This window comes from Sorghum bicolor, chromosome 10 (assembly GCF_000003195.3).
Source record: "Sorghum bicolor cultivar BTx623 chromosome 10, Sorghum_bicolor_NCBIv3, whole genome shotgun sequence".
Lineage (NCBI taxonomy): Eukaryota > Viridiplantae > Streptophyta > Magnoliopsida > Poales > Poaceae > Sorghum > Sorghum bicolor.
In genome coordinates this window covers 19,505,897-19,533,174 of record NC_012879.2, presented here as the reverse complement: position 1 = coordinate 19,533,174, position 27,278 = coordinate 19,505,897, and the positions used below count along the sequence as shown (strand labels likewise).

General features: G+C 38.8%; 2 protein-coding genes and 1 long non-coding RNA gene across 11 annotated transcripts; 1 reads left to right on the top strand and 2 right to left on the bottom strand.

Moving 5' to 3' along the window:
* Positions 546-5,655, top strand: LOC110430729. Of its 9 annotated transcripts, none has more exons than XR_002448095.1 (7): positions 546-744; positions 951-1,030; positions 1,314-1,388; positions 1,504-1,627; positions 2,053-2,127; positions 2,238-3,856; positions 5,021-5,655. It is a non-coding gene; the product is annotated as an uncharacterized LOC110430729 (long non-coding RNA). The 9 variants fall into 9 exon arrangements; XR_002448093.1 differs by having other exon boundaries at positions 842-1,030; XR_002448096.1 differs by having other exon boundaries at positions 551-1,030; positions 2,238-2,387; positions 3,749-3,856.
* On the bottom strand, positions 10,059-13,528 carry LOC8078270 (uncharacterized protein At2g39795, mitochondrial). The gene is made up of 3 exons (XM_002436924.2): positions 13,122-13,528; positions 11,564-11,904; positions 10,059-10,407 (listed from the first exon to the last, which is right to left on the bottom strand). The coding sequence occupies exons 1-3, from the start codon at positions 13,413-13,415 to the stop codon at positions 10,245-10,247; spliced, it is 798 nt and encodes a 265-aa protein (XP_002436969.1). The 5' UTR covers positions 13,416-13,528; the 3' UTR covers positions 10,059-10,244.
* On the bottom strand, positions 15,007-21,028 carry LOC110430758 (pyrophosphate--fructose 6-phosphate 1-phosphotransferase subunit alpha-like). The gene is made up of 18 exons (XM_021448672.1): positions 20,740-21,028; positions 19,908-20,077; positions 19,293-19,405; positions 18,659-18,847; positions 18,505-18,572; positions 18,330-18,413; positions 17,983-18,036; positions 17,423-17,503; positions 17,245-17,338; positions 17,054-17,127; positions 16,865-16,975; positions 16,731-16,775; positions 16,581-16,637; positions 16,379-16,483; positions 16,183-16,299; positions 15,982-16,085; positions 15,504-15,669; positions 15,007-15,390 (listed from the first exon to the last, which is right to left on the bottom strand). The coding sequence occupies exons 1-18, from the start codon at positions 20,842-20,844 to the stop codon at positions 15,262-15,264; spliced, it is 1,866 nt and encodes a 621-aa protein (XP_021304347.1). The 5' UTR covers positions 20,845-21,028; the 3' UTR covers positions 15,007-15,261.

Here is a 27,278-nt window from a genome sequence, read left to right as displayed (position 1 = left end):
CTACTTTTTAGGTACTACATTTAGCATCTTTCATAAAAATTCAAACTCTCAAGTGATTGGAGCTAGCAACATGAAATAAAATGGCCATATACAACATGAAATTACATATGGTGCTGCTAAAACATAAGAGGATGAAGCTAGCAACCTTTCAAATAAATCGATGATGGTGTAGAAGTGTTGAAGTGGATTGATCGCCGAGAGCAAAAAATAATGGAAGAATAATGAGCTCGGGCTCGGGCAGGGAGAGAAACAAGAGAGTTCGAATTTATAGGAGGGGGTTTCAATCCCGGTTGGTAACACCAACCAGAATTAAAGCCCTACCTTTAGTCCTAGTTGGTGTCACAGACTAGAACTATAGATTTAGGGCTTTAGTCCCGGTTAGTAAAACCAACCGGAACTAAAGGTTCGACCTGACAAGGCCTGACATCTTAGCCGTTGGCCTAGGAACCTTTAGTCCCAGTTGGTGTTACCAACCGGAACTAAAGCCCTTTATAATCTCAGGCATAAAAAATATCAGGACTAAAGGGTTTTTTGGCCATGGAATATTATCGGGACTATTATATATATTGACTAGGCTTCGGGCACATTGCTGGATCGGGGGCACTGCTAGCCTATAGTATCTAGACGGCAAACCCGCCAGTGGCGCTCCTCCTTCGGCGGCAGCGCTCTCCTCCAGCGGTGCGCTCGTCCCCCGATGGTGCTCCTCCCCTGGTGACCGGGCTCTCCTCTACGACACATACAGAGGTAAGAGAAGCAGGGTGCTGGCTCCATAGGTGTTGGTGCTTGCAATTTGTGTCAGATGTGCATGCTAGCGTCTGCGGCATCCTGTATGTGCTGGCAGCCAATACGTTCGTGGCCTGGCTACCATGGGGCCCGTTCGTCCACTCGTCTCTAATCTGGTCGGGCGGTGATGTGTGGCCTGTGTTAATTGGCCGGTTCTTAACAAGCAGCAGCAATCACGGTGGCGTTCATGCAGTAGGGGCAGGGCTATGAGCCGGCGACGACACTCTTTCCCCTCGATGTCGCCAAGGTACGCTGGTGATCGCCTCTATCTCTTCTCGCCAACATATACCGGTGATCAAGTCATTGTTTTGTTTGTTTGATTTTGATTGCTATACTTATGTGCATAAGTTTCTATGCATCGCTAAACTGTAACTTAGTATGTATTTTATACATTGTTATAACAAATTATAAATTAGATTATTTGCAGTGATGTTAGCCACTAGTTTGACAAATTTATGTTCTTGTGCTCCTATTTTTTATGTTTGTTGTGATTTTTGCATTAAAGTAGCCAACATTAATTTCATGAATAGGTTTCTATGCTGCTGATAGACATTAATGTTCCAACCTCACGTGGGTCGCAACTGCGTGGCTCCTGCTCCCCACCGGTAAGGAAGCTTCGACAATTGCGCATTAGGTTTATATGTCTTTTCTTGTGGTGTCCTACTAAAACAGGTTTCTATGTCTGCTAAAACTTGTTTCTATACTTTTGTTGTGATATAGGATGGTTGGAATGGATTGCTCTCCACGCGATGAGGCAGGGAGCGAACTGGGGAGGGGGCACTGCTAGCCACACACGGTGCCCTGCAGCTCGTCGTTGTCTGTGATGGCAGTATACATAGTCGAGGTGGATCCCCTTGTACGAGCTGTTTGGTGATTTCATTTCAATTTGATTCCAGTGTTGCGTTCTGGCCTCTGGGAGATGTTGCATGTTTCGGCGATGCACATTGGTGTGGTGCTTTCAGAATAGGATGTTGCAAACGAATATATATAGTTTCCATGAATTGCTCTCAAGTAGATTGTGCATGCCTGCTCTTTGTTTGCTTGGGTGATCTTCATTGTTTTTTGTTTAATTTTGCATTGATATGCTTGTGTGTATAAGTTTCTATGCATGGCTAAACTATCTTGGTATGTATTCTATACATTGTTTGTGAATTAGATTATTTGCAGTAATGTCAACCACTAGTTGGAGAAAATTATGTGCTTGCGCTACTATTTTTACGCTTGCCATGATTTTTGCATTAATGCCACCGACATTAACTTTATGAATAGGTTTCTATGCAGCTAATGGACATTAATGTCCCAACCTCATGTGGGTCGCAGCTGCGCAGCTCTTGCTCCCCACCGGTAAGAAAGCTTCGACAACGGTGTCTTAGGTTTATATACCTTTTTTGTCGTTGTCCTGCTAGGTTTCTACACTTGCTAAAACATATTTCTATGCATTTGTTGTGATGTAGGATGGCTGGAATGGATTTCTCTCCACACGATGAGGTAGGGGAGCAGACCATGGAGGGGGCACTGCCGGCCGCAGTGACCTGCAACTCGTCATCGTCTATGACCTAGCAGCGAGGGTGCTTCTACACGAGCTGTTGCTTCAGCTCATTATTGTATGCCTTGTACGGTTAAAATTTTTCTATGAGATTTCTATCGATTTCAATGGCTGATTGCGTGTGTTTGATGAAATGGTTTCTATGCGATTGGTTTTTTATTTTTTATTTACATCATAATTGCTTTCCTCCACTAAGCAGCTAAGGTTTTCTATGTGTTGCAATTTCTATTTGATTCCTACTTGCTTCCTAGTGATGGCTGTTGTGCTGCAGTCTGGTGATGGCCGGAGCTCGTAATTGATGTCTTTTCTTTTCTATTGTTTGATGCACACAAATCCATCAATCTATTCCTAAAGGTGCATCCAGAATTTTGAATTGCAGCTCGCAATAGATGCTTGCTTCCTTTCCATAATATCACATTAGTCTGTACATATTTTGTTTTCAGTCCATACATATTCTGTTTTCTAATCGAACATATTTCTTTTTATGCTTTTTCTCCATGTTTTTATGCTCACTGCATCTTGTGTGTGAGCAAGGTTTATGTGCAATTCATTTTTTAGTTCTATGCTTCTTTAGCCAATCGTATAAGCAAGCAAGCATTGGGTTTTGCTTGAACAGGAATGGTTTCTAAACAATCTGAATGGAAGTAGATAGCATCAAGAATTCGAGGAGGAATGGTTTCTATTCACTGAGGCATATGATTTCTACTTCATAATATTTTTTTGCATAAAAACCTCTCCACGGGATAGACATTCCACCTAACACAACCGTGGTTGCCACAACCAATATCATGCTTTCTAATATGAGGATGTATAATTGACATGGGAGCAATACATAGAACATGGTGACAATATGCGTAAAACATGGAGACAATCTTGTCTTCTTGAAAATTTGAAATTTGAAAAATAGCACACGATCAAATTCATAGAATCAGTGATCAATACGCTTAAAATTTTTTGGTGACAATATTGCATAGAAATTAGTAGTTCAATGAATAAAAAGTAAATTTATTTGCAGCATAAAAACATCATAGAACTGCTCTAATAATACATATCTTGGTATGTGTGTTCTTTGTAAATCCCAAATTCAAAATCTTTTCTCATGTATGCAAATTTAGGTGTGAATTGCAATGCATTTGTGTAAATTTTTATGCAATTGATAAGCTAATTTTTATGAATGTTATTATTGCTTTTTAAGCACTCAAGGTTGTTGGCTTTGTATGTATATTTAGTCACCTGTGTGTCTATCTGAAGAGCATCGTCTCTCTCTCTCTCTCAACTGCTACTGATGTGCTATTAATTCTCCCATGTTAATTTCTATGCATTATTCATTTTCTATGCATGGTTAATTTTCTGTGCATTGTTATTTTCTATGCATTATTAATTTTCTATGCCGCGTCATGGCTGTCCTTGATGGCTCAGCTCAAGTCGTGAGGCTGCGACTGGCAGACACGCAGCAGGAGGAGGCCAGCGGCTCGGGGCATGGAGTAATGGACACCAAATCACGTGATGACGGTTCCCTCCAGGCTTGTATAGAAATTTCTATGCTTTGATTTTGATTTTTTTTTTTGCATTTCTTTGATATTATGTGCAATGAATAGGTTTTTGTGCAATTGATTTTGGATTTTTATGCTTCATGGGTTCTATGCTTGATGAATTAAATTTTTACACATTCACGGAACTACTAATTTCTATACATTGATGGTGCCAAAAACATTTCTGCATACCTTGACTACTGATTCTATGAATCTGATCACCCATTACATGCTATTTTTCAAATTTTGGAGAGAATGAAGATCGTCTTCATATCTTATGCGTGCGATCTCCATGTTCTATGCATTGTTCCCATAGTATGGAGGCAATCATGGTTGTCTACGGAGGACGTCCATCTTGTGGAGAGCTTTCATGCGATCATAAAATTAACTTTTACTCATCGAACCACTAATTTCTACGCAATGTCGGCACAAAAAAACTTTTCTGTGCATATTAACCTATGATTCCATGCATCCAATCGGCTATCACGTGTCTTGATTCAAATTCTGGATCTTTTCTCCATGAAGGTAGGTGGATTGTAGGCTTTTATTTGGTTCTATGCATTGTTGTTAGTCTCTCTAGAGAGAAGGATTTATTTGGTTCTATGCATTATTTCTTTATTAATGCGAGTCTTTAATTTTCTAGTATTTGCATCATTGTGCATTTTTGTTCTAGCATTAGTGAGTTTCTATGTATATAGAAATTGGTAAATGAAGAGTTATGCTTGTTGCTAGGTGGAGTCAGTCTAGATGGATGATTCTATGCACCTTTGTTTTTTATTTTTATGCGCTCCGGGCCATGGCGCTCATGAGGCAGTCTGGTATATATGACACAGTCCACCACCTATGCGCGTGAGGTGATAGCATTCCCTGCTGGTGTTTGATGAACTGATATGCACATATTGGCTTCCTTTTTAGTCACTTAGGGTTGCTACACATATTGGCTTTCTTTTCCATATGATTGAATGACAAACAAGTAAATTTTCTATGCAGTTTTGAATTAAACTTTCTATCTTTGAAGAACAACGGTGATGCAGTTTTTGATCTAGTTTTGATTTAAAACTTTTTATGCATTGTGTGAATAGGTTGTTTGTAGGAAATGAAGAGCCACCAACGCATGCAAGTAGGATTTTTATGCGTTTGATTTTGTTTCTTTATGCAGCGTGTAACTTTTTTATGTGGATCCGAGGTGCTATTGCGTTTGGACAGCAACGGGGAGTTGGCACACGCCATGGGCGTCGAGCTTGGCATCTGGTCTCAGCGCTACGTGCTGCTCGCGGAGGACGGTGTCGTCAAGGTTCTCAACCTCAAGGAGGGCGGCAAGATCACCAACAGCAACGCTGAGGACATGCTTTCAATCTCGAGGAGGGTGGCATATTCACCAATCTCGAGGCACTCAACCTCTCCGACCAGCGGTACCACCTCGACATGGGAAGCAGCATGTGCCCACGAGGCTTTCAATTTTTTTTCTATGAGTTTTCTGTGTAACGACTCAACTTGTTGACGTGGTGGATGGCTGGAGGTCCGATGGCTGCAGCTATGGTGTACCGTCCTGGTCTGCGGCTTCAGCGAACTTGCGTTGATGGCGGCACCATCGTACTAGTGCTCTTCCTCAAGCATCTGGTGGCAACTCAGCTGGTGGGAGGCCTGATGCCTACAAGTGGTGTGTGTTGGGGCTGTTACGATATTTGTTGATTTTGTGTTTCTATATGTGCGTGCATATGGTTCTATGTATGGCTACAATGTAACTTAGTATGTTTTCTATATATTGTTTTTTGCTTTCCTTTTTGGTTACTATGCTTGTATGTATAATTTTGTGTTCTTATATTTGTGCGGATAATTTTTCATACATTGCTAAACTATAGTTTAGGATCTATACATTGTTAACAAGTTTGTATACACTGTTGGAGGAGTTATGTTTGCAGTTCTACACAATTATATACATGGTTGGAGCACGTTTATGTTTATTGTTAGAACACTAATTTCTATGTGGTAAGAAATTTAATTTTTATTTATTTGACAACCAATGTCTATGCAATGTCGGTGCCAAAAACATTTCTTTGCATCTTGACCATTGATTTCTATGAATCCAATCGTCCCCCCTTTGTTTTTTTCCTACATTTCAAATTTTGGAGAAGAGTTGGATTGGTCTTCATGTTTTATGCTTTGCGGTCTCCATGTTGGCAAGCATGATTTTGTTGAAAGCAATCATGCTTTGAGGTATAATGTCCATCTCGTAGAGAGGTTTTTAGGTGGTAACAAAATTAAATTTTATTCATCCAATCTATGCACCGTCAACACCAAAAACTTTTATGTACATCTTGATCATCGATTCTATGAATCCAATCGTTCTCCTATTCGTTTTCAAACTTTAAATTTTGGAGAAGAGGATATCGTCGTGTTTTATACTTGCGGCTTCCATGTTCTATAAATTGTCCCCATGTTAATTATACACCCCCATAGTGGGAAGCACAATATTGGCGAAGGCAATCACGGTTGTGTCAGATGGAATGTCCATCTCGCGGAGAGGTTTTTTAGATGGTAATAAATTTAATTTTTATTCATCCAACCAATAACTTCTATGTAACGTCAGCACCGAAAACTTTCTGTGCATCTTGGCCATTGATTTTATGCATCCAATCGGCCATCACATACCATGATTCAAATTTCAAAGTTTAGAGGAAGACGAGATCATCTCCATATTTTACACTTCCAGTCTCTATGTTTTATACATTGTTCCTATGTTAGTTATACACCCTATAGTGAGGAGCATAATGTTGGTGGAGGCAATTACGGTTGTTTGGTAGAATATCTATCTCGTAGAGAAGTTTTTATGCGATAACAAAATTAATTTTTATTTACCCAACAACTAATTTCTATGCAACGTCGGCTAAAAATTTTTTTACGCATCTTGACACTTCATTCTACGCATCCAATCGGCCATCACGTGCTATATTCAAATTTAAAATTTATTAATTTTAAAATTTTTTTAAAAAATATTCACAATGGATCTTGAATCATGCACAAAAATATCAGGAGTTCAATAATGAAAACCGTTTTTGAATCGGATGTTTGAGGAATTATTGTAAAAAAATAGAAGTGATTAGAATGGACGCACCTATACATGCATGTGTCACGCTACGTCAGACCTCACCTGCACGCACATCAGCTCCATGATGGACTGGATAGAGGTGGCTGACTGGGGCTTCCAATAGCTATTTGTAGCCCTGGGCTCCCAATATAGCAGCCCTATATATAGTTCAGCCGAGATGAACAATCGAGATATATAGTTCAGCCGAGATGAACAATCAGCCATCACGTGCTATATATATAGTTCAGCCGAGATGACAGTCGGATGCATACGCACGCCATTAGCTAATAGAGTCCGTGCTTAGCCGGTTGATGTTGACACCCTAGCGCATTTTACACGAAAAAATCCTGATGTATTCTTGGAAAACGAAAGATCAAGCTCGCGCTGAGGCCGGAGCATATCTATATATGATCCGAATAGCGCAATTCCAAGATTAAAAAGAAAAAAGATACTCCGTATGAAATGATTGAAAAAACAAACTTGTCACCATATTCACATGATCCCGCTCAACACGCCGGCGCTTTTGCACTGGTCAGCACGTTTTGTAGATGCCCCGCCGCTCAAGTTTCTACCCCGTGCCTGCTATCTGGATCCATAAGCAAGCCCGAACGCCAATTCGACTGAGAAATCGACTGACAGGTTCCGTTAGCACGTTTAGATGGATGCTTGCACGTTTTATTCACCGTCCCTTGTTACCACAATTCACAAACAACATTATCGAAAGTGGAAAGGTGAATATAGCTAACAAATTCTAGCAAGTCGTGTAGATTATTATTGTATTACTAGTATAAATATATATGTCTCCTATTGCTACAGAACGTAACTACTTGTTGCGAGGTCTATGTGTGATCTATAGCTGGAGATTTATGGAGATCATGTGTCATGGGTCTCTAATATATATTGGAATCAAATCCATATTAGGGCTTGTTTGGATGTTGTCGGATTCACTTCAATCCACATGTGTTCGAGTGGACTGAGGTGAAATTTATTTCAAGTTCCACTCCAACCCACCCCAACACATGTGGATTGATACGAATCCGACTACATCCAAACAAGGCTTTACGGTAGACATGCGAAGTTTGAAACATGGTCTCATGCATGTTGAATTTGAATTGTGCTGGATTTTGATTGAAAATGTGTGAACGATAAAAGTAAGATAGGAACAGGGGGTGGAGGCGAGAAACTTTATCTTTTTATGTCTGGTTATTATTATATCTAATTATTATATCAAGTCAGAGACAATTCCAATAGTGCTAGGGATATGTCATTGTACCAAGTTTCGACAGTTTTAGAGTTTTAACGTGTACGTGAAGTCGTTCGGATCCATATAGAAATACCTGTAGCTCACATGATTACGTAAAAATCATCCATCACAAAAGATAGAACATTATTAAGGGTCAAAGGAGAGGCTATTGTGCAAGTTCACAAACTAAAGAGGCTAGGGGAGAGTGTTAGAATATAAGCTAATGATTAGTTAGACTCTTTGTTTTCGTATTCCCTTTATCCTCTCATATCCCCATATATTTCTCTATAAACATCTCTTGCGATTAACGAAAAACTGAGTTGAGTTAGAGCATCTCCAAAGGCTTTGGCAAATTCACTTGGCATTTGTTGCTATTTGTAAACTCCCATAACAAAATGCAAAGGATAAAAATAGGTTATCTCCAAGGGAATTGGCATTTAGACTTGGCAAAAGATAAAAATAGAAGGTCTCCAGGCGCGCGCGCTTTCCTCGCGCGTGACTTTGCTCGCGCGATTGGGTTTGCAAAGTCGTCCACAGTTTGGCATTTTTGCCAAGTTTGCTCCCTCATTTGCCAAGTTGCCTAAATTGCAAACTCCAAATGCAAAACCGTTAGATACCTCTTTTGGAACTTTTTGGCAAATTACTCAAATGCAAACCTTAAATGCAAAACCCTTGGAGATACTCTTATTCCTCCAATTATTCATGTGTACTCTCGCTAACTCCAAATTACAGGCTAGACAGTTCAATGGTGAGGGGACGTATGTGCTCCACCCGCTTTAAATTATAAGATATTTTGTTTTCTAGATATTTTATTTTTATTCTATATATAGATACAATATATATTTAAATGTATAGTAAAAGATACATATATAGAAAAGTTAAAAATTTCTATAATTTAAAATAGATTATCTAGAAATAAAAGAAGATTTTTTTTTACGGCAAGAAATAAAAGAAGATTGAAGAGGTAGTCCACAGCAGGACACAGGGGTTGAAACAGGAAGTGAAACGCTAGTCAGCATCAGATACGTTTGGCCAAAGAATGGTTAGAGAGCAGTACGAAATTTGTGAAGGAATATTTTTTTTCACTTGTTACCAAACATGCTCATACCTTACAACGGAGCCAATACGTATATGTATCAAACTCCGTATCATCTCTAACTTATGCATCAAAACCAATTCATATAGGGAATGACAATGCATCGTCTCTAGATGCGAGTTGTTCTGACTTGTATGAGGGCAGATCATGAGTCTAAGTCATATATAAGACATAGAGAGCGTGACCCAATATTTATTAGAATCAGATTATATATCTATCATTGTGCTAACTTATATGAGTATGAGTCATTACATCAGATCAAGCAAAAAAAAATAGTGGGATAGAAAAAAAACTCTATTATGCAGTTAGTTAGAGGAAGGTGAGAAAAAAAAGATAAAATTTTGACTATATTTAATATTAGATATAGATTTGGTATTAGATTAATAAAAAAAGACTGAATTTATGACATTAGGCTTAAGCTTAACAATGTAGCAAATTACTCTTTCCATTTTAAATTATAAGACATTCTAAGAATATTAGATAGTCAAAACATCTCAAGTTTAACTAACAGGTCACAGAAATAAAGTGCATGCCGAAGAGATTAGCAGGTCGATAAAAACTCTTCCACTGGCTAGACAGGGGTGTTTAAATCTAGTGTCTAAAGTTTAAGGGTGTTACAACAAATTAGAAATCCTCAGTAATCCATGAGACAAATTTATTAAGCCTAATTAATCCATCATTAGCACATGTTTACTATAACAGCACATTATCAAATCATAGACTAATTAGACTTAAAAATTAGTCTCACAAATTAGTCGCAATCCGTGTAATTAGTTATTTTTTAAGTCAATTTAATACTGCATGTGTCCAAACATCCAATATAATAGAGACTAAACTTTAGGAGAGGAACTAAACAAGGTGGCCATGCCATGTATCTTTGCGCAATTATGATGGTAGGATTTCATGATGAGTACATGCCTAGTTCTCACAATGCGAATAAAACAAACTACAAACACTCAATTTGCCCCGATGAACTCCTTCATGTTCTTCAACCAAACAACATACTCTTTCTCATCCTTTCTCATCATGTACTCGTACAGCCAGTCATGTAGTGAATGTTTGAACCCCCTGACCTCAAGGTACCTGTGCAAGGCCTTCTGCAAGCTCTCATCCAAGACCCTGCATGGCAAGTAATGAATAACATGAACCACGGGAAAATAAAAACACACAAAACAAAACATTGCTCAAAGCATCTATGATCTTGCATCAAGGCATCTATTATCTTAGCAATATGTTAGTTGTAGTTTTACCACACAATCTACAGCCACAACAAATAGAAGGAAACCTGAATGCATATCTATTGAATTTTCTCAAGTTTTTGTTCATTAGATGTTTAGTTGCCAACTATTGCATCTTCCAATCTGCTACTGGTGTTCTTGTACTAATAGCAGGTCACATCAATATGCATGATCACTGTTGACATTGTTCTGTCAAAAGAAAATGTCTAAGTCATGCAAATAGTTTACATGCACAAGGGACCTTCTTGAATGTAGAAAAATCCAATGCTTAGGCTACCTGAAGACATCTGGCCTTCCCACTTATAAGTTTTGTGTTAATAGCATGACTATGTCAAGCAATGCAGTGTGTGCATCCATTTTGTCATGCATACTGAGTTGATGCTCTTTGAGATACCTAAACTGCTATGTCAGGCTCATGGACAAGTTCTTAGATCATGTTTACCCACCATGCCAATTAAACCCATGCACAAATATTTAGGTCTTTGTTACATTGAATATCTAATAGCTTTGCAAACAAAATGTCCTGTCAGATTTGGATCACAACTCCAATTGAACATACATTGTTTGAATCTAGTTTTCATTCCTCTCATTGCAAAATAAAAAGGAAATAAGGGAGCACCTAGAAAACAAAGACAGGTGCTAACAACAACAGAGAATGCATCCTTACAGTGCTAATGAGCAGGAACCATTCCAGATGGCAAGATAAACATAAAAAGGTAACCATCTCTAGTCATGACAAAAGCAATATACATGAGCCTGACCATGCAAGTAGTCCATCGCTAGGGATCCTTGATGGAAATGCTCCCTCCATTCCAAATTATAAGTTGTTTTGGCTTTTTTAGATACATAGATTTTACTATAATCTAGACATAGCGTATATCTAGGGGCATAGCAAAAACTATGCACCTAGAAAAGCCAGAAAGACTTACAATTAGGAACATAGGGAGTATTATTTTTCAACGATCAAATATCTTGTGCTGGGCATATTCTATTCCTGAATAAAACAATAGCAAATAGGTAAGAATCAAAGAACTTACGGAAATCGTGGCCCCTCATACACATTTTCAGCATCAGGGTTATCACGGTTCACCACCCTCATATTTTCAATTGCTAGTTCGTCATCATTAAAGTTGCAGTCAAATTCTAGGATTGGACCTTCTGGTTTTTGAATAGTGATAACCATTTGAATTGCTGGTTTGAAAGATTCCTCATCTTTGTCACTCTTATCATCCTCATCATCCAAATCTTCCTCTGTATCAAAGTTGGTGTATATAGCAGCTTTAATTGTCTCCCCTGCAATCTCCCTTTGGAGGGTTATTGTCTGATCACCAGGATTGTCTATGATCTCAAAAGGGAAGTCATCTGGTAGATCAATGTGCTGCATAAAAATAACCAAATAAAAATGAAACCAGGTGTTGTTGGCTATGATACATAGAAACAAGCACAAATTTATAGCATTAGTAACACTTTAAACAATAAAGCAAAATAAAAGGAAGTACTACAGATCAGCAAGGGAAAATGACCCAAACATAAAGAACCGATTGCATCTCAAGGTATAATCTCCAAGATATTACAATCCACTACCCATATGTAATCCTGTATGCATCACTTTATGGCACTCACAATGACTAATATCACAAGATAAAATTACTAGGTCCTCCACCTGACAAGAAACATGTACATTCAATTATTCACAAGCTTTGACTGTAGCTTTCCATTTTCAGAAAGTGCACATCGAATATCTGAATAGCAAAACCATCTTATTATCGATATGTTAAAAGTTCACTGTCTAAAATATAGCAGATCAGAATTCAACTATACAATGCTAACCAAGATTCTCAAAACAAAGGAAGTGCAGTCACCATGGTATTCTAGTAACCAAATGATCTCCTGCCAAGTCAAGAAAACCATATCTTTCTTTCCCTCTGTTTTATGAAGTTTTGTGTTTTCTTAGTATCGTGTTATCACTAAATAAGGTTTTCCTTTTCATTATGTAATCAAATATGGCAGATCACAACATTCAAAGTTTTCTAATGGTGGCAGACAAATAGATCTAATGGCCAAGAGCATGCCTGCCACTGTATTTCTACAGTCCTGACAGAAATTCTAGGAACAGCCAAACCTCTACTCTGCAAATCGGCATGGTGAGTTCTAATCCACAGGCACTTAAACTCCAGAATTTCACCTTTGGAAAGAAATCTAAACATTTTGTTGACACTAAAGATGACTAATTTATAAATACCAAAGAATCCAATGGAAGCATCTGGTAATCACCTAAGCATCATGTCTGAGGAGGTACAGTGAATTCTAAGATGTAGTAGGTCCAGTATGCCGAACTGCAGTGCCACAGGCCAACCCAATTAAGCAATTTCTACAGACCATCTGACATCTCCGTTCAATTGGAAGCCAATTTCCTTGCAGCCTCTAACAGAAACACCTCTATCTATTTACAGATTCCTAATCCTATTCCAATAAAATCAGCAGCCCTTAGACTCGAACTCGGACCATGAATTTGGTGAAACAAGGCTAAACTAATGACGCAGATATGGAACCGAAATACTAAAGCGAAGCAAGCAAATAAAATGAAGAGTGAACCTTGTCGGCGGTGCTCTCCTCCGACTGGACAACGCACTCGATCTCAGACTCGATGACGCGCCTCAGGTTCTCGTCCGCGGAGGACTTGGAGGAAGAGGAGGACGCCGGGGACTGCGACGCCAGGAAGCGGCGGGCGGTGGTCCCAGCCGACGATGAGGTGGCGGCAGGGAGACGGCGTGGGAGTGGAACGGGCGCCGAGGAACGGATGCCGCGGCGGGCAAGAGCGGAGAGAGGAGAGGAAGAGGTGGTAGCGGCGCGGCGTAGGAGCCGAGCGGCGAGGGACGCCGGCGACATGGCCTGGTTAGAGCTCTGGACTGTGATTCCGCTCTAGGGGTGGACGGCGGCCGGTTGCGGAGCCTAGGGTTTTGGACTGGGGTTTATTGAGTTGGGGAGGTTTTGAGAAATCTGGGCCCATGTGGACTGAAGGCCCAAGTCATATAATATAGCCCAGCCCAGTGAAACACCAGACTGCCTTTATTGATCCAGCATACAGAAATAGAGATTTTAGAAAAAAAAATACTTTGTACAGTATCTTTGATTAGATATTGTCATTCTTTAATATGAATTTCTCGTTAGCTAAAGACGGAGAGTGAAGTTAGCTCACTAAAGTGCTCACAAGATATAAAAAAATGTTGGCAATGTGAAAAGATATGGATGCATTTTTTATTCAAATAGCCCTCGAAATGCTGATTTAACAAGTGGGTTTAAGAAAAACTCTTAAAGATGCTCTAAGAAAAAGGTACATTTTTCCTCTCTAAAATACAGTGGGAGTTTATTTTTGTTCCCTAAACTCCAAATTCACTCTCAACTTTTTAAAGTTACTAATTGGAAGTGGTTTTCAATGTGGTTTCATCCTTTTTAATTAAAAAATTTGGTAACACTTGGTAATAAGGTTTCAGAACCATAAAATATTTTTAGGCCTCTAAATTCTTTTTATAAAAATCCTAAAGATATATAGAGACATATATAAAAATAGAAAAATACTTAGAAATTCTGGTCAATGTTAAATGTGTTTTTAAAACTTTTCAAAAATAAAAATATGAGAAGCAAATAGCTTAAATACTCAGAAATTCTTTCAATGTTAAATGTTTTTAAAAACTTTTCGGTAATAGCACAACGCACACTGATGCTAAATGTGTTCATGCTGGTTGCATATCATGTTTTTATTGTTTAAAGTTTATAAAACATAATTAGAAATTGATCAAAATGTTTTAGAAACTTCTCAATATTTCTTGGATAATTTTTCATTTCCTAATAGATAAATCTGATTTTTTAGATTATTTTTGATGTATTTGGAGAAGGTATAAATATTTAGTTAGGGTTTCTCATATCTAACTTTCTCTATAAGATTTTTCTTACATTTTTTAGAAAACTTATAGAATTTTTTCGTAACTTAAATAAAAACCTTCTCCGTTGTTTACAATTTTTATATAATTAAAAATGGTCAAAATCGCCTTAAAAACTTCTCATTCAAATATTTGGAAATTTAACTCTTGATCTTCGAGTTGGGTAAGGTTGTTGGTGGACCAAGTTTTGGATAGGTTGCCAACATGGAAGTCAGGATTGCTGAAAACCTGGTGGGTCTCTCTACTCCCAACAAGGTCATCCTCTCATCCATGGTGCCATGGTGGTCCATAACCCCATCGCTCTTAACATTTCTCCGTGTATAATCAAAGTCATTGACGAGAAGTGACAAACTTTCCATTGGTGCGATACTGAGGTGATCTCAGGTGGTCACTTTCTCCTGTCTTGGCCATGGGTCTGCGCGCCATTAGACTTGGGAGGGCACTAGGGCAGGGAGGCTTTGTCATCCCAAACCTTAAAAATATGGGCCTCGCCTTACGTATGAGACAGGAATGGATTAGATGAACGGATGATTCCAGGATTTGTAACTGTAACCAGTTTGAATTATGCACAAATTATTTTAACTAATCTTTTTTTGAGGGATTATTTTAACTAATCTTAATCAACTCTCTAACATGCCTAGCATAGACAAACATGAGAAAGACCCGAAAACTAAGCAGATATTGAGCAATGGACCTATCATACGGTAGTTTCAGATAGGCAGATAATACAGCAATAAGAACAGAAATATGTCTGGGACATGAGAGCCCCGCATACGACATCTTCAGTTTGGCCTTCAGATGGTCGCCTGGCTACTAAAAGACGGGGAAGACAGGATGGTCAGCATTTCCGTCACAGAAGCCATGGCACTTAGCGCTGCTTTAAGGACATCCTGCGAGCACCCGGGCTTCACAATGCTTTTCACCTTCAATTGCGGGCAAGCAAGCACACAGAGAAGCAATGAAAAAAAAATGGTCAACCAACGCTCTGTATCGGTTTTGGAATGGCGAAAATCAATTAACAAAGTCAGTAAAGTACCTTCTCCAAGTACTCCTGCAACTGCTTGATTCTTCCCATGTAGTCCCGATCTTCAACGCACAATGAAATTGGCTTTGTATCAGCACCCGGCCCTTCGAACTGAAGTGGCCCAGGGTTTCTGTAGATGTCTTCCATCATGAAGCTGGAAGAGTTTTGTCTCAACAGTCTGGAAAAAAAAACATTTAGTGAAAAACAACAAGAGCCCATACAAAAAAGTGATGGCTTTAAATGGCCTTGTTTAGTTTGTAAAATTTTTGGGTTTTGGCTACTGTAGCATTTTCGTTTTTATTTGACAAACATTGTCCAATCATGGAGTAACTAGACTCAAAAGATTCATCTCACAAATTACAGGTAAACTGTGCAATTAGTTTTTATTTTCGTCTATATTTAATGCTCCATGCATACGACCAAAGATTCGATGTGACGGAGAATCTTGAAAATTTTTGCGAACTAAACAAGGCCATACTTTCATACTTACTCGTATGCTTTTCCTTTCAAGTCAACACTCGCCATGTGGACAGCAGGCTTACCAATTTGACTCGTGGCAGGACCACGTGACCATCTCTTCACGGTCATCATAGACTGTTAACCAGGAAATGTTTACTCTTTCTTTGAATTTAACCTGAACATAATCTTACAGTGGCATTTAAGAAAGGAGTTCAATTATAAAAAATCTTACAGTAATGGGAGCAGCACCACATTTCCACTTGTTTACTGGACTCTTAAGGTTGGTCACAGTGGCCATGTAGCCGTTCAAACCAGCTGCTATGATGTGATAACATACATGTCCAAGAACCTAAAACAAAACAATTCAATGGAGATTTAACAGCATAGCAATTTTCTGAGGAAAACAGTGAAAGTGAACTCAAACCTACGTAGCCATAATCACAGTCAAATTTAGAAGGCAGGGCACCCCTGGCCTGGTATCCAAAAAAGTGACAAATAGCATTGAACTTCTTTCCATTATAAGTGCCTTCCTTCTGTAAGAGAAGCCCAACAATGTGCAATGGCAAATTCAGTGCTTGTTTTACAAATGAAATTGAGGAATAGTTGTGTGGAAGTCTGCAAATAGCTTACCAGGCGTTTGTTCATTTCATTCTCAACCAATTGTGCTAGAAGCTTCTCAATCTCAATCTGAAAAGATACACAGATGAAGTTTTGTATAAAAAAAATGTGCAATGAGCTGTTAGTGAACATCATTAAAATTTGAATGAAATGCCATAGTACCTGAGAGAGTTGAGCTGAATCGTCAGATTCAGGATGAAGAAGCAGCTGCATCATGTAAACAACATTATTGAAGGAGCAGTAACTTAGCTAAATTACAGGTTCCTGAAAATAAGCGCTAAAAAAATAAATTATACCTGATTTCTAATGAATGGAGGCAAAAATTGAAATAGTGCAGATGCCCAAGGTGAAAGATGAGAAGAGATGTTCTCAACGGAAACACCTTTATTATGTAGTCCATGAATTTCCTGAAAGAATTAGCTCACCTCATAAATGATTTTAAAGGATATAAAACCAGCACTTATCATTAAGGTGGTGAAACAAACCTGGAGCAAAGCATACAGTTCGGGAATACTCTCAACAAGACCCTCAGGAATAAGTACAACTCCATGATATTTGTCTGCGCAAGAAAATATCATCATCAAGAATAATTACACCCGACATGGTACTTACGTGCATGTGCACCTGATAATGACTACAGGGACTCTATTACGGATCACATAGTAGTAGCTCCTACCTTTTTGAGCTCTTGCCTGCACATCATCACATATCTGTTTTGTAATATCAAATATTGTAAGTTTTGACGCAGCAACCTCCTCGCCTAGGATAACCTGAACATAGTTCAGTTGAGATGAATCAGAATAATTTTGTATATATTAACCAGGTATATACAGTGAGATAGCAGGATTCCTGACCATATTTGGATGTGATTGAAGAGCACATTCCAATGCCACATGAGAAGCTTTCCGTCCCATCAGCCGAATAAAATAGTAATACTGAGAATAAGAAACAAAATGAGATTTATGGTGGCTAAGAAATACAGATAATGGGACAAATTTTACTTGTATCAGAAAATCATAATTTTATGTAGGACGCCAGTATGTAGTATATGATAAAATAAAATAAATTCAAAATAAACTGTGTAAACCAATTCTAAGTTATGATATTTAAAGCTCTGACAAAATAAACTGTCTAAACCAATTCTAAGCTATGCTCAGTTGATAGATCCCAGAAAGTGACTGCCCAATTAGAGTGAATTAATGCACAGTGTTAGAACAGCCATCCAGCAATGGCATCTTCCAATCACCGCTCATATTGAAAAAGTTTGTTGTACTATTTCTTCTCAAGAGTAGAAATAATTTTTTGTTTTGTAAATATCTATAATTGAATATCATACTCTTTCCTGCCCACAGAACCAATGAAGTGTGTTCTCAATAACCAAATGTATGTTAGGATGATATCTGGTGCATCTAACCTTTTCAGCAGAAAGAGCATCTGTGCATACATTGCTTATTAACTGCGAGTTCACCTGATAGAAAGGTAGAGATTGTAAAACCATCAAAACTCAGACTTATTACAATAAAAACTATAAGAGATTAGAGAACTCAACACAACTGTAGCACTATATTCTGTGTATGTTAAACTACAACAAAATATTGGCAAAATTACTCCTTATCTACCTTGGTAAGCACACTTGTGATGTTGCAAAGGTGAACAAGAAGTACTAGGGATTTAATAAGAAAATGTGATGGCAAATGAGCAACAGCATACATGCAAGATGAAGGATGCAACTCCATTAGTTTGATTTATGAAATTCTTTACCTTGCATATGGTATCAAAACCAACTGTTGTTTCAACAAATTGGTTCTTGAGATCTCCATTCAGAGTTACAGGAACACCAACTACCTGCTCAAAAAGTTATTGTCAGATTGTTTACATATCAAAACTGTTCGAAATAATCAAGGAACTAAAAAATTCAAAGAAAATATCATCCAACCTTTGTTGGACATTTGAACTCAGCAAATGTCTCAGCAAGCTGAGCAGCATCAGTGTTGGATGTGACACCTTTAAAGAGCAAAGAAAGACGTTATGAGCTTGTATCTGATCTAAATAATAGATAAAACTCAGCAAACAAACACAACATACAATACCTCCAATTATAACAAGAGCATCCAGCTTCAATGCCTGGCAAGTAGCCATTGCTGCCTTTACCTGCTCAGTTGTTCTGATCTGATCCCTTGTCCGACCAAGCATGTCATAACCACCTTGATTTTTATAGGATGAAAGAGCTTCATCGGTGATTTCCATAGTTTTCTGTGCGAATAATCCATCAGTTCCTCCTGGATCATCAACACATAAGTCATAGGTGGAGCACATAAAGGACTATGTTCACCACCAATCATGCATGTAAAATGTCAACTGGACCTAGTAAGACACAAAACATGTATCTATTTCCTATATATGTTAATAGAATGTAGGCAGGTATTGTTGATACCACTGAAAACCTACTACAATCTACTGCGTGACAACCACAATAATGGTTTTAAAATTTTACCTATCACCAAATTCAGAAATTTTCATGATTTGGTTGATGAAAGTGCTGTGAAGTGCAATTACAAACTTCCAACAGTTACTGCATCATACAAAAGCAGAATACATCGCCCTTATAACCTAGTTAACTTCGCATAGTTTGCTCGAACAACAAAAGATGCAAGTGACAGAAGTTGCCAATATATTATCTTGGCTAAATCATAACATTCTCCTTAAGTAACCCTATTTGCTTACCTAGAAAACCAATAATTTTGCTGTTTGAGTTATGAGCCTTTATAGCATCATAGAGGCCCCATATAACATTGTGCCCTCCTGGGGATTGCCTCCCACTGAAGACAATGCCAACCCTGCATCCCATGCACACATTAAATGCATTGAAAGAGATATGCTTCAATCAAGAAGATTACACGAATTTTTTTTTGGAGGATCACCAGAGCTTATATTACTCATGAGCAGGGTTACAATCATCATGTGCGATATCTCGCAATCCCAGTGGAGTTACAGGCAGATTACACGAATCAAGAAGATTACACGAATTTCGTGCATTGGATCAATGACTTGCTGCCCAGAATCAAACACTTGTGTTGTGAACTCAGACAGCTTAAGCAGCATGGTTACGGATAAGCATATCGGTATTGGAAGGATATGGATATGGGGATACGTCAATTTCTCAAAAAACACGATATGCAGATAGGTTTTACTTTTTCATGAGCTAAATTAGTGTATACATGCTGGACCAAAAAATGGATGGGAAAATATAGCATTTGAAATTACAAACTTAAGTTGTAAGAAAAAAAATTGCACAAATATACTGATAATATAAAATGCCCATCTTGAAGATGAATGTACCTTACTACAGGATGCTCTGTTATGATGCTAGCGTCGGGCACATTGGCCGTCTTGCCGAGGAAGTGCGCCAGCGGCTGGCCATAGGTGTGGGGGAAGGCGTGGCTGATGACGTGAGCATCATTATCGGCCGCGATTGCAGCATCTCCGTACTCCACCGTGACTGTGGTGCCCTGAATTCCATTCAGTCCAGAGCTCAGAAGAGTAAGAAAACCATGAAGTCAACGGTCAAGTACACTGGCCTACGCGACCACGATCAGTTAAGTGAATTTGGCCTAGAGAATTTTATAAGACGATAAATAAATAAGAGACTCCTCCGAATGTTATTACTAGTGGTTAATGATCGGCGTGCTTTCGCTTTCCCTTTGGCTCGTCGCCACCCTGCTGCTCTATGGCGGGAAAACGGCATGACAACCTCTGCTCCAGGCAAAAGGAGCAGTCAATTGTTGCTTGTTTATGTGTCGCATGTTGGGCCATGGAATTTCAGATCCAAGCCTCCACGGTGGAGACTGGCCATTACTGCTGCACCTAAAACCCCCCACACAGTGCTGCATCATGGTACCCACCCCGAACCCATCTGAAAGCGAGGGAAAATATTCGTCGCAACAGATAAGCATCGCCGCACCAAACCGACCTACTCCGCCTCGACGAAATCGATCGATCTGCGCTTGGGGAACCCGGGACAGGGCGCGCGGCGCCACCGCGCGCGTGCGGATCTCGAGGAATACGGATCGATCATCGGCAATGGCGTTGCGAACCAGGGAGTGCTGCGGGTGGGCGGTAGCCGGTAGGTTCGTAACACGAGCAGCAGATGGATGCATGGTACTATGGTTACCTGGAGGCACGGCGGGGGTTCCGGTCGGTAGAGCGCGCGCGCCTTCTGGAGCGGCGACAGCTCGCGCGGCGCGCCGTAGTCGGAGTCCATCGCCACGCTGCCCATCGCCTCGCCGGCTCGGTCGATCACTCCTCCACGCCTCGGTGCGCGGATCCCAGCAGAGTAGGAATAGGACGGTCTCTGGTCGATCGCTTTTTGCAGTTGCAATTAAAAATCGCGGAGCAGCCAGCGGCCGCGGCATTTATACTATATCGGGCCGGGAGCCGAGGGACGCGCCGCGCGGCCGCGCAGCCAACGGAGCCACCAACCAGCGCCTGCGGCACGTCACGCGCCGCGCACGCAAGCACGCGCGCACCGGAGTAGTACTATCCGACAGTACTGCTGCGTCGCCAATGTGGCAATGCATACACCATCCAGCGAGCGAGGCCAGATTGGCAATGAGAATACGTGGCGGTGGCGGGCAGGGTATAGTAGGTATAGATTGCGCGGTTCCACCAGAGCGGCCAAAAACCATGCGCCGGTGCGCGCCCCTCGCTCGTAGTGGCCGCAGCGAAGGCATATATGCATGCTAGATTGCTAGCTGGGCTATTTGGTTGTGCATTCGCGAGCATGGCCACCGCATATTTTATTTTTCAGTTAGGAGATCTAAAATATTATTACTTTAGAGCATGGAGAAAATAGCTCGCTATTTTTGCCGCTATAGCCCGAAATAGCTTGGAAAAAATTATGCCGCTATTTGCATTCATGCACAATTTTACCGCTAAAGTCCGCTAATTATGGTTTATAAAACGCTAAACACCTTGACCTTAGCTCGCTATTTACAACATCACTTTAGAGGATTTTATTTACTTTCGGCGCAGCTGACATCCAAACGGATTTACTTTGTTTTATAATTAGAGGGTGTTTAGTTCCCTTTTCATCTTATAAAATTCTGAGTTTTTGTCTATTATTTTGCATACCAGAACTAAATACCAAGTAGATTTTTTGATAACATGGTTGTTATTCTCTATTTTAGATTTTGGTCTCAAGAAGCCAAAAAAAAAACCTCAAAAGAGCTCCAAGAGGCCATAATGAGGACAATAAATTCTGTATTTTGGATAAAACTAAATATAACTCTAAAAATTTTAGTATTTTGCATTTCATCGTTCCAAAATAGTTGATATTTTATATTTTATATTCCATGGAAAACTAAACAGGCCCTTAGAAGTATGCCCGCGTGCTAGCATGGGAACTTCTGATTTGGAATAAGATTAAACTATTCAGTCCTTAGAAATGGATTAACTATTACTCCCTCCGTCCACAAAAGAATCAATTTTTGAAGTTGTCCTAAGTTAAACTTTTAGATTTTGACTAAAGTTCTAGAAAAATACTGAGATTTATGGTATCAAATTAGTATCATTATATTGATCATAGAATATATTTTCATATGATGTGCATTTTATATCATAGATGTTGTTACTCTTTTCTATAAAGTTAGTCAAACTTTTTTCAAACTTAAAAAAGTTTGACTGACATGAATTCTATGAATTGATTCTTTCGTGGACGAAGGGAGTATAAACTAATTTAGTGGATAGAGTGATAAATGTTAGTGAATGATGTGTTTAGCTGACATATATATTATAATTGTTTATGCTAGTGAACTTTAATTGCAAGTGATAGTGGACTAGCGAGGTGGATATCTTACATATCAAAATAATATTCTAGTAGAGTTTAAGATTATAAGAGATATAGATACAGATAACCAGCAAACATACTGGTGTTGCAACAAGATATACAACCTTTTGCATAATTAGATAAATATAATTTTTGGCTCAAAAAATTATTTAAAAATTGTACCATTGCTAGAGCCTAGTTATATATATATCGCCCTATGAGTCCAGATCACATACAAGACATAAAGGTAGGACATAGTTTTGTTGGGACTGCTATGAATCTTTGTTCTCAATTTTCCTTATCAAATAGGCTAGCTTCATAAATTTTGTTCTAGAAAAAAAAATGAAATTAGGGACTAACTTTATATTTTTTATGTAGCTTCTGAAGTTTTCAATCTTCCCATAGCATTATAGAAAAATTACTCATTACCACTATAAGAAATCTGGTTTATGTGACAATCAGATTATCCTGTCACAGTTTATTATGACGAAGTGACTGTAGTCACAAAAGATGAGTCACTAACCAACTTCTATGATCATGAGAGTAAGTTGTCATAGATGTGATGACAACTACAATGTTGTTGCTAATTATGGTGACCATATTTATCACTAGATATACTACATCGTATTGAAAAGAGTGTCTACATGGGTTCGAGGAGACGTTGAAACTGATGTGGTAGGTGACATAACACATATATTATGAAAAAGATAACTGTCATAAGCCCAGATAACCCATAATGTGGGCCACATTTTTAGTTATATAATTGGGTTACACCCATAATCAACCCATTTTAGATTTGGGTCAAAGCCTACAATTACAAATTTCAATTCTTTATTATACAGTTATACTTATATCAAGCCCATATGATTTACCCATAATCAGCCCATTTCATATTTTTGGGTCAAAGCCGGTTCCACTCTCAATTTCAAGCCCACTTCATCTGCATACAAATATCATACATATACAATACAAATTTCAATTCATTATTATACCGTTATAGATTTACATACAAATATTAGGCCCACGGTTCACATATGTGTTACTGTGCATTTTTTAAGATATAACCACACCCAACACGTACACACACTTCTATCAACACACGTATATAAATCCTATTTTTATAGGCACCTTCAAAGAACTGAGGGGACAAATCTAGAGATTTATATCCTTGTTATCAACAGAGACATCGTCTATCACTTAGTGTTATTAAATCTTAAAATAAATATAAAAAAATGTAAGCATACATGTCAAGTTAAGGACTTAAAGGTAGATTCCAGCATAAAGAACCCAACCCACTGATCTATGGCTAACCTCAAGCTTAGTTAGGCACTGCTAGCAGCAACTGTAGAATACAAGCAGTAGAACTGTGTTGGCAGCAGCGCTGCAATAAAACTAAATATAATTTTTTTGAAGAACTAAACATAAATATTCTGCAAGCAAATGTTCTTTAATTATTTGCACATCCTGTATATGGCATGCATCATAAAAAAACCTACAAGATGAACGTGATGTCAGACACTGTGACACAACAAAGTTATAGAACTCATCGAAATCTACAACTTTTATTTTGATCATTTCTCTATCAGATCTTTTTCAAATAATTTAAATTATAAATTTTAAAATTCAAGAACTTCAAATAGAATTTTGAGACAATAAATAATTTCAAATAAAAAGATCATCAACAACAAAACTGTAAAACTCATTGAGATCTACAACTTTCATTTTGGTCATTTCTTCAGCCAAAATTTTTAAACAATCTACAATTTAAATGTCAAAATATAAGAACTTCGAATAAAATTTTAGGATAGTAAATTGATTTCAAATTAAAAAAATTGACATCAACAAAGTTATATAACTCATCGAGATCTAGAACTTTTATTTTGGTCATTTCTCAATTCAACTTTATTTGAACAATTCAAAATTTAGATTTTAAAATATGAGAACTTCAAATAGGATTTTAAGATAAAAATGATTTTAAATGAAAAGGTCATCAACAACAAAGTTGTACAACTAATCAAGATATAGAACTTTTGTTTTGGTCATTTATCGATCCGACTTTGTTTGAATAATTCAAAGTCTAAATTTCAAAATATGAGAACTTTGAATAGAGTTTTGGGAGAGTAAATGATTTCAAATGAAAAAGTCCTCAAAACAAAGTTGTAGAATCATCGGTAACTACATCTTTGGTTTTGACGATTTATTTATCCAAGTTTGTTTGAGTAACAAATTTTTAATAGTTCTATATTTTATGACGATCAACTTTGTCATCAACCTATCGTCACAAAGCTCATGTAGATCATACTATGGCGACATTTATGATAGAGATATAACTTGGTTATAAACAGTTGTTATCCTATAAATAATCATCATAAATAGCCTCTGTTTATTATAGTGCTCTGTCATTTGGAAGTCGTCATAGAAGCTCAGATTTCTGGTAAAGTACTATCCCTAATTACACATACACAACTTCTGAAACATTAGAATGGTGTAGCCATAACTTTTCGGTCCGTGACGAGCTCAGTCGCTTGTCATCGTTGTATGCAGAGTGTAGCCATAGTGTATAAGTATGGTTGTATGTTACATGATTTTTAGGCCCGTTTCCTTACAAACTGAGTCAGCTCTCTTTTAGGGGCTGTTCGGTTAGGCCGTTGTCGATGTGGAATGGCCAGGAATCAAACTGATGCTACGTAATTTAATGAAAAAATAGTGCAGCCGATGTCACACCCAATTTTAAGGAAGAAATTGAATGCATAAATTTATGTGCGTCCAGAGATCAATCACACACATAAGTCACAAATTAAATATCATCATCGCAGTGTTTACAACAAACGTAGTTATTACATCACAAAGTCTGGTACAACAGCGGAAATATAAATATGATAGTCTAAGATAACTATCTCATGGCCCTCACACAGGGAAGGTCGACTAGTGAAGCACAAGCCTAATAGTCCTCCGGGTAGTCCTCATAGCTACCACCATCTATTACCCATCCGGGATTTTTATCCAAAGAAAAGAAATATACAAGCGTGAGTACATCTCGTACTCCACAAGCATAGCATGAGGATTTATGAGGCTCCAACAGGCTAGACTAGGTTTACTGCATCAGCTTTTAGTAGGTCAGTGTTTTATCATTAATTATTATAGTTTATGCTTAAGCTCCCAATATCCCATATGATCAGTTATTAGAACCATAGTAAGTCATTAAGTCACATTTAATCATAATTATACATCATCATGTACCATAAAGCCATCAGTAACCAGTTATTCTGTGAGTTTTCCGGGCCGCTCGTGACCGTGAGCACGGCTGTTATAACAGTTATACACTCTGCAGAGGTTGTGCACTTTCACCGTGAGTCGTGTTGCCCATATGCCCGGGGTCTGTCGACCCCCAAACACTACTAAGGTGAGCGGGTAGGGTACACTATGAAGCCTTCCATAGGCCTATTCTAACCAGTTAGGGCCGCGAGGTTTCCTCGGCAGGCAGATGTAGAAAACCCCCCTTTTCTATGGCACATTTCCATCGCAGCTATACTCATAGAAACAGGGGCAGCACTACACCTAAAGTGGCAAGCCCCTCTTGCGCCCTTTGGGGTAACCTCTAACGAGTTAGAAAAGATCCTATTACTGAGCTAAAGTCAGAGCCATGTGACTCTCCCGGTTGCACTGTAAGTCCCAGCTTTTGCCGACAGATAAGTTCTTACGGAGGGTCTAGGACAACATGACCAACGGTCATTTGTACCATAGCCATATGTTCCATTCATCATAATCATGTTTAATCAATTAACCATGGTTCCATCACTGATTTCAGATCATATATAATTGGAGTTAGAGAACTAGCACTTCTACCCGTATGCAATAAAAACCCTCGGTAACAAGGTAATTGTCATCAACAGCTAGGATGTCCTTATAGTTTGCAATATTATACACATGCAGGGTGAAATGCTTAAAAATGAGTAGGACAATGAGGTAGGCCCATGCTATACTTGCCTTGGTTCACGTACTCCTGCTGGTCTTGCTGGTCCTGCTGGTCCCAAAGAGCTTCGGACTCCCGAAATACTCCTCACCGTCTGGGCTCGATCAACACATCACAATCATCACGCATACCAAGACAAACATGCAAGAGAACAATTCCTAAAGTTAGAGCAGTACACCACAGCAGTAAATAAATTAAATAAAAGCTTTCCAAAATCATCTACGTGCTGCTACGATCACGTCAACGCGAAATTCACGAAAAACGGACTTACGACATGAAAGTTACGCTTATAACGGGATTTCAACAGCAATCTACGGACTTGTAATTAACTAGGAAATCTAACAGTGGTAAACCTAAACAACAGTGGTACCAAAGCGAAGCTTACGAAATTACGAAACTAACGCAACTTGAACGGATCGATTCAGAGTTCAAACGACGATTTTATAGCTAAAACAATGCGGTGGCAATTCTGTAAATAAAGCAGAGTTTAAACGAATTTAAATAAATAATTAAATCTTGGAATATCTTTCTGACCAAGGACTGCGCGCGCAAAATCAAGATTTTTGAGGGGCTCTTTAACAAAGTTGCCTCCGAAGGGGTACGGGGCATTGTAGGCCGTTGGATCACATATGAACGCGTATGATTAAAAGAAAAGAAAGAAAAAAAGAAAAAAAATAAGAGAGAGGGACGGGGTGGTGCATGCTGCCGGAACGGAAGAGGCCACGGCAGGCAGCCATTAACGGCGACACGGAGCTCGCCGGCGTTGGGCAAAAGGAGGCTATGGTGTACGGTTTTCGATTCCGTTTGAACTGGGAGAAAGAGGAGAGCGATGCGAGTCCGTTCCAAACTATAAACGCGGTCGAGGAGGCGGTTTCCGAGAAGGTTCACGGCGGCGCCATGGCCGGGAGTTCGC

Excerpts from the sequence above, each read along its gene's own strand:
- LOC8078270 (XM_002436924.2), bottom strand. The coding sequence starts at position 13,415 with ATGTCGCCGGCGTCCCTCGCCGCTCGGCTCCTACGCCGCGCCGCTACC. Across the intron at positions 11,905-13,121 it reads AGGAGAGCACCGCCGACAAG|CACATTGATCTACCAGATGA; the intron begins GTTCACTCTTCA and ends ATTTTTATGCAG. Across the intron at positions 10,408-11,563 it reads TATGAGGGGCCACGATTTCC|GGTCTTGGATGAGAGCTTGC; the intron begins GTAAGTTCTTTG and ends CTTGCCATGCAG.
- LOC110430758 (XM_021448672.1), bottom strand. The coding sequence starts at position 20,844 with ATGGGCAGCGTGGCGATGGACTCCGACTACGGCGCGCCGCGCGAGCTG. Across the intron at positions 18,573-18,658 it reads TGCTCTTGTTATAATTGGAG|GTGTCACATCCAACACTGAT; the intron begins GTATTGTATGTT and ends TGCTCTTTAAAG. Across the intron at positions 16,638-16,730 it reads ATTCAGCTCAACTCTCTCAG|ATTGAGATTGAGAAGCTTCT; the intron begins GTACTATGGCAT and ends GTATCTTTTCAG.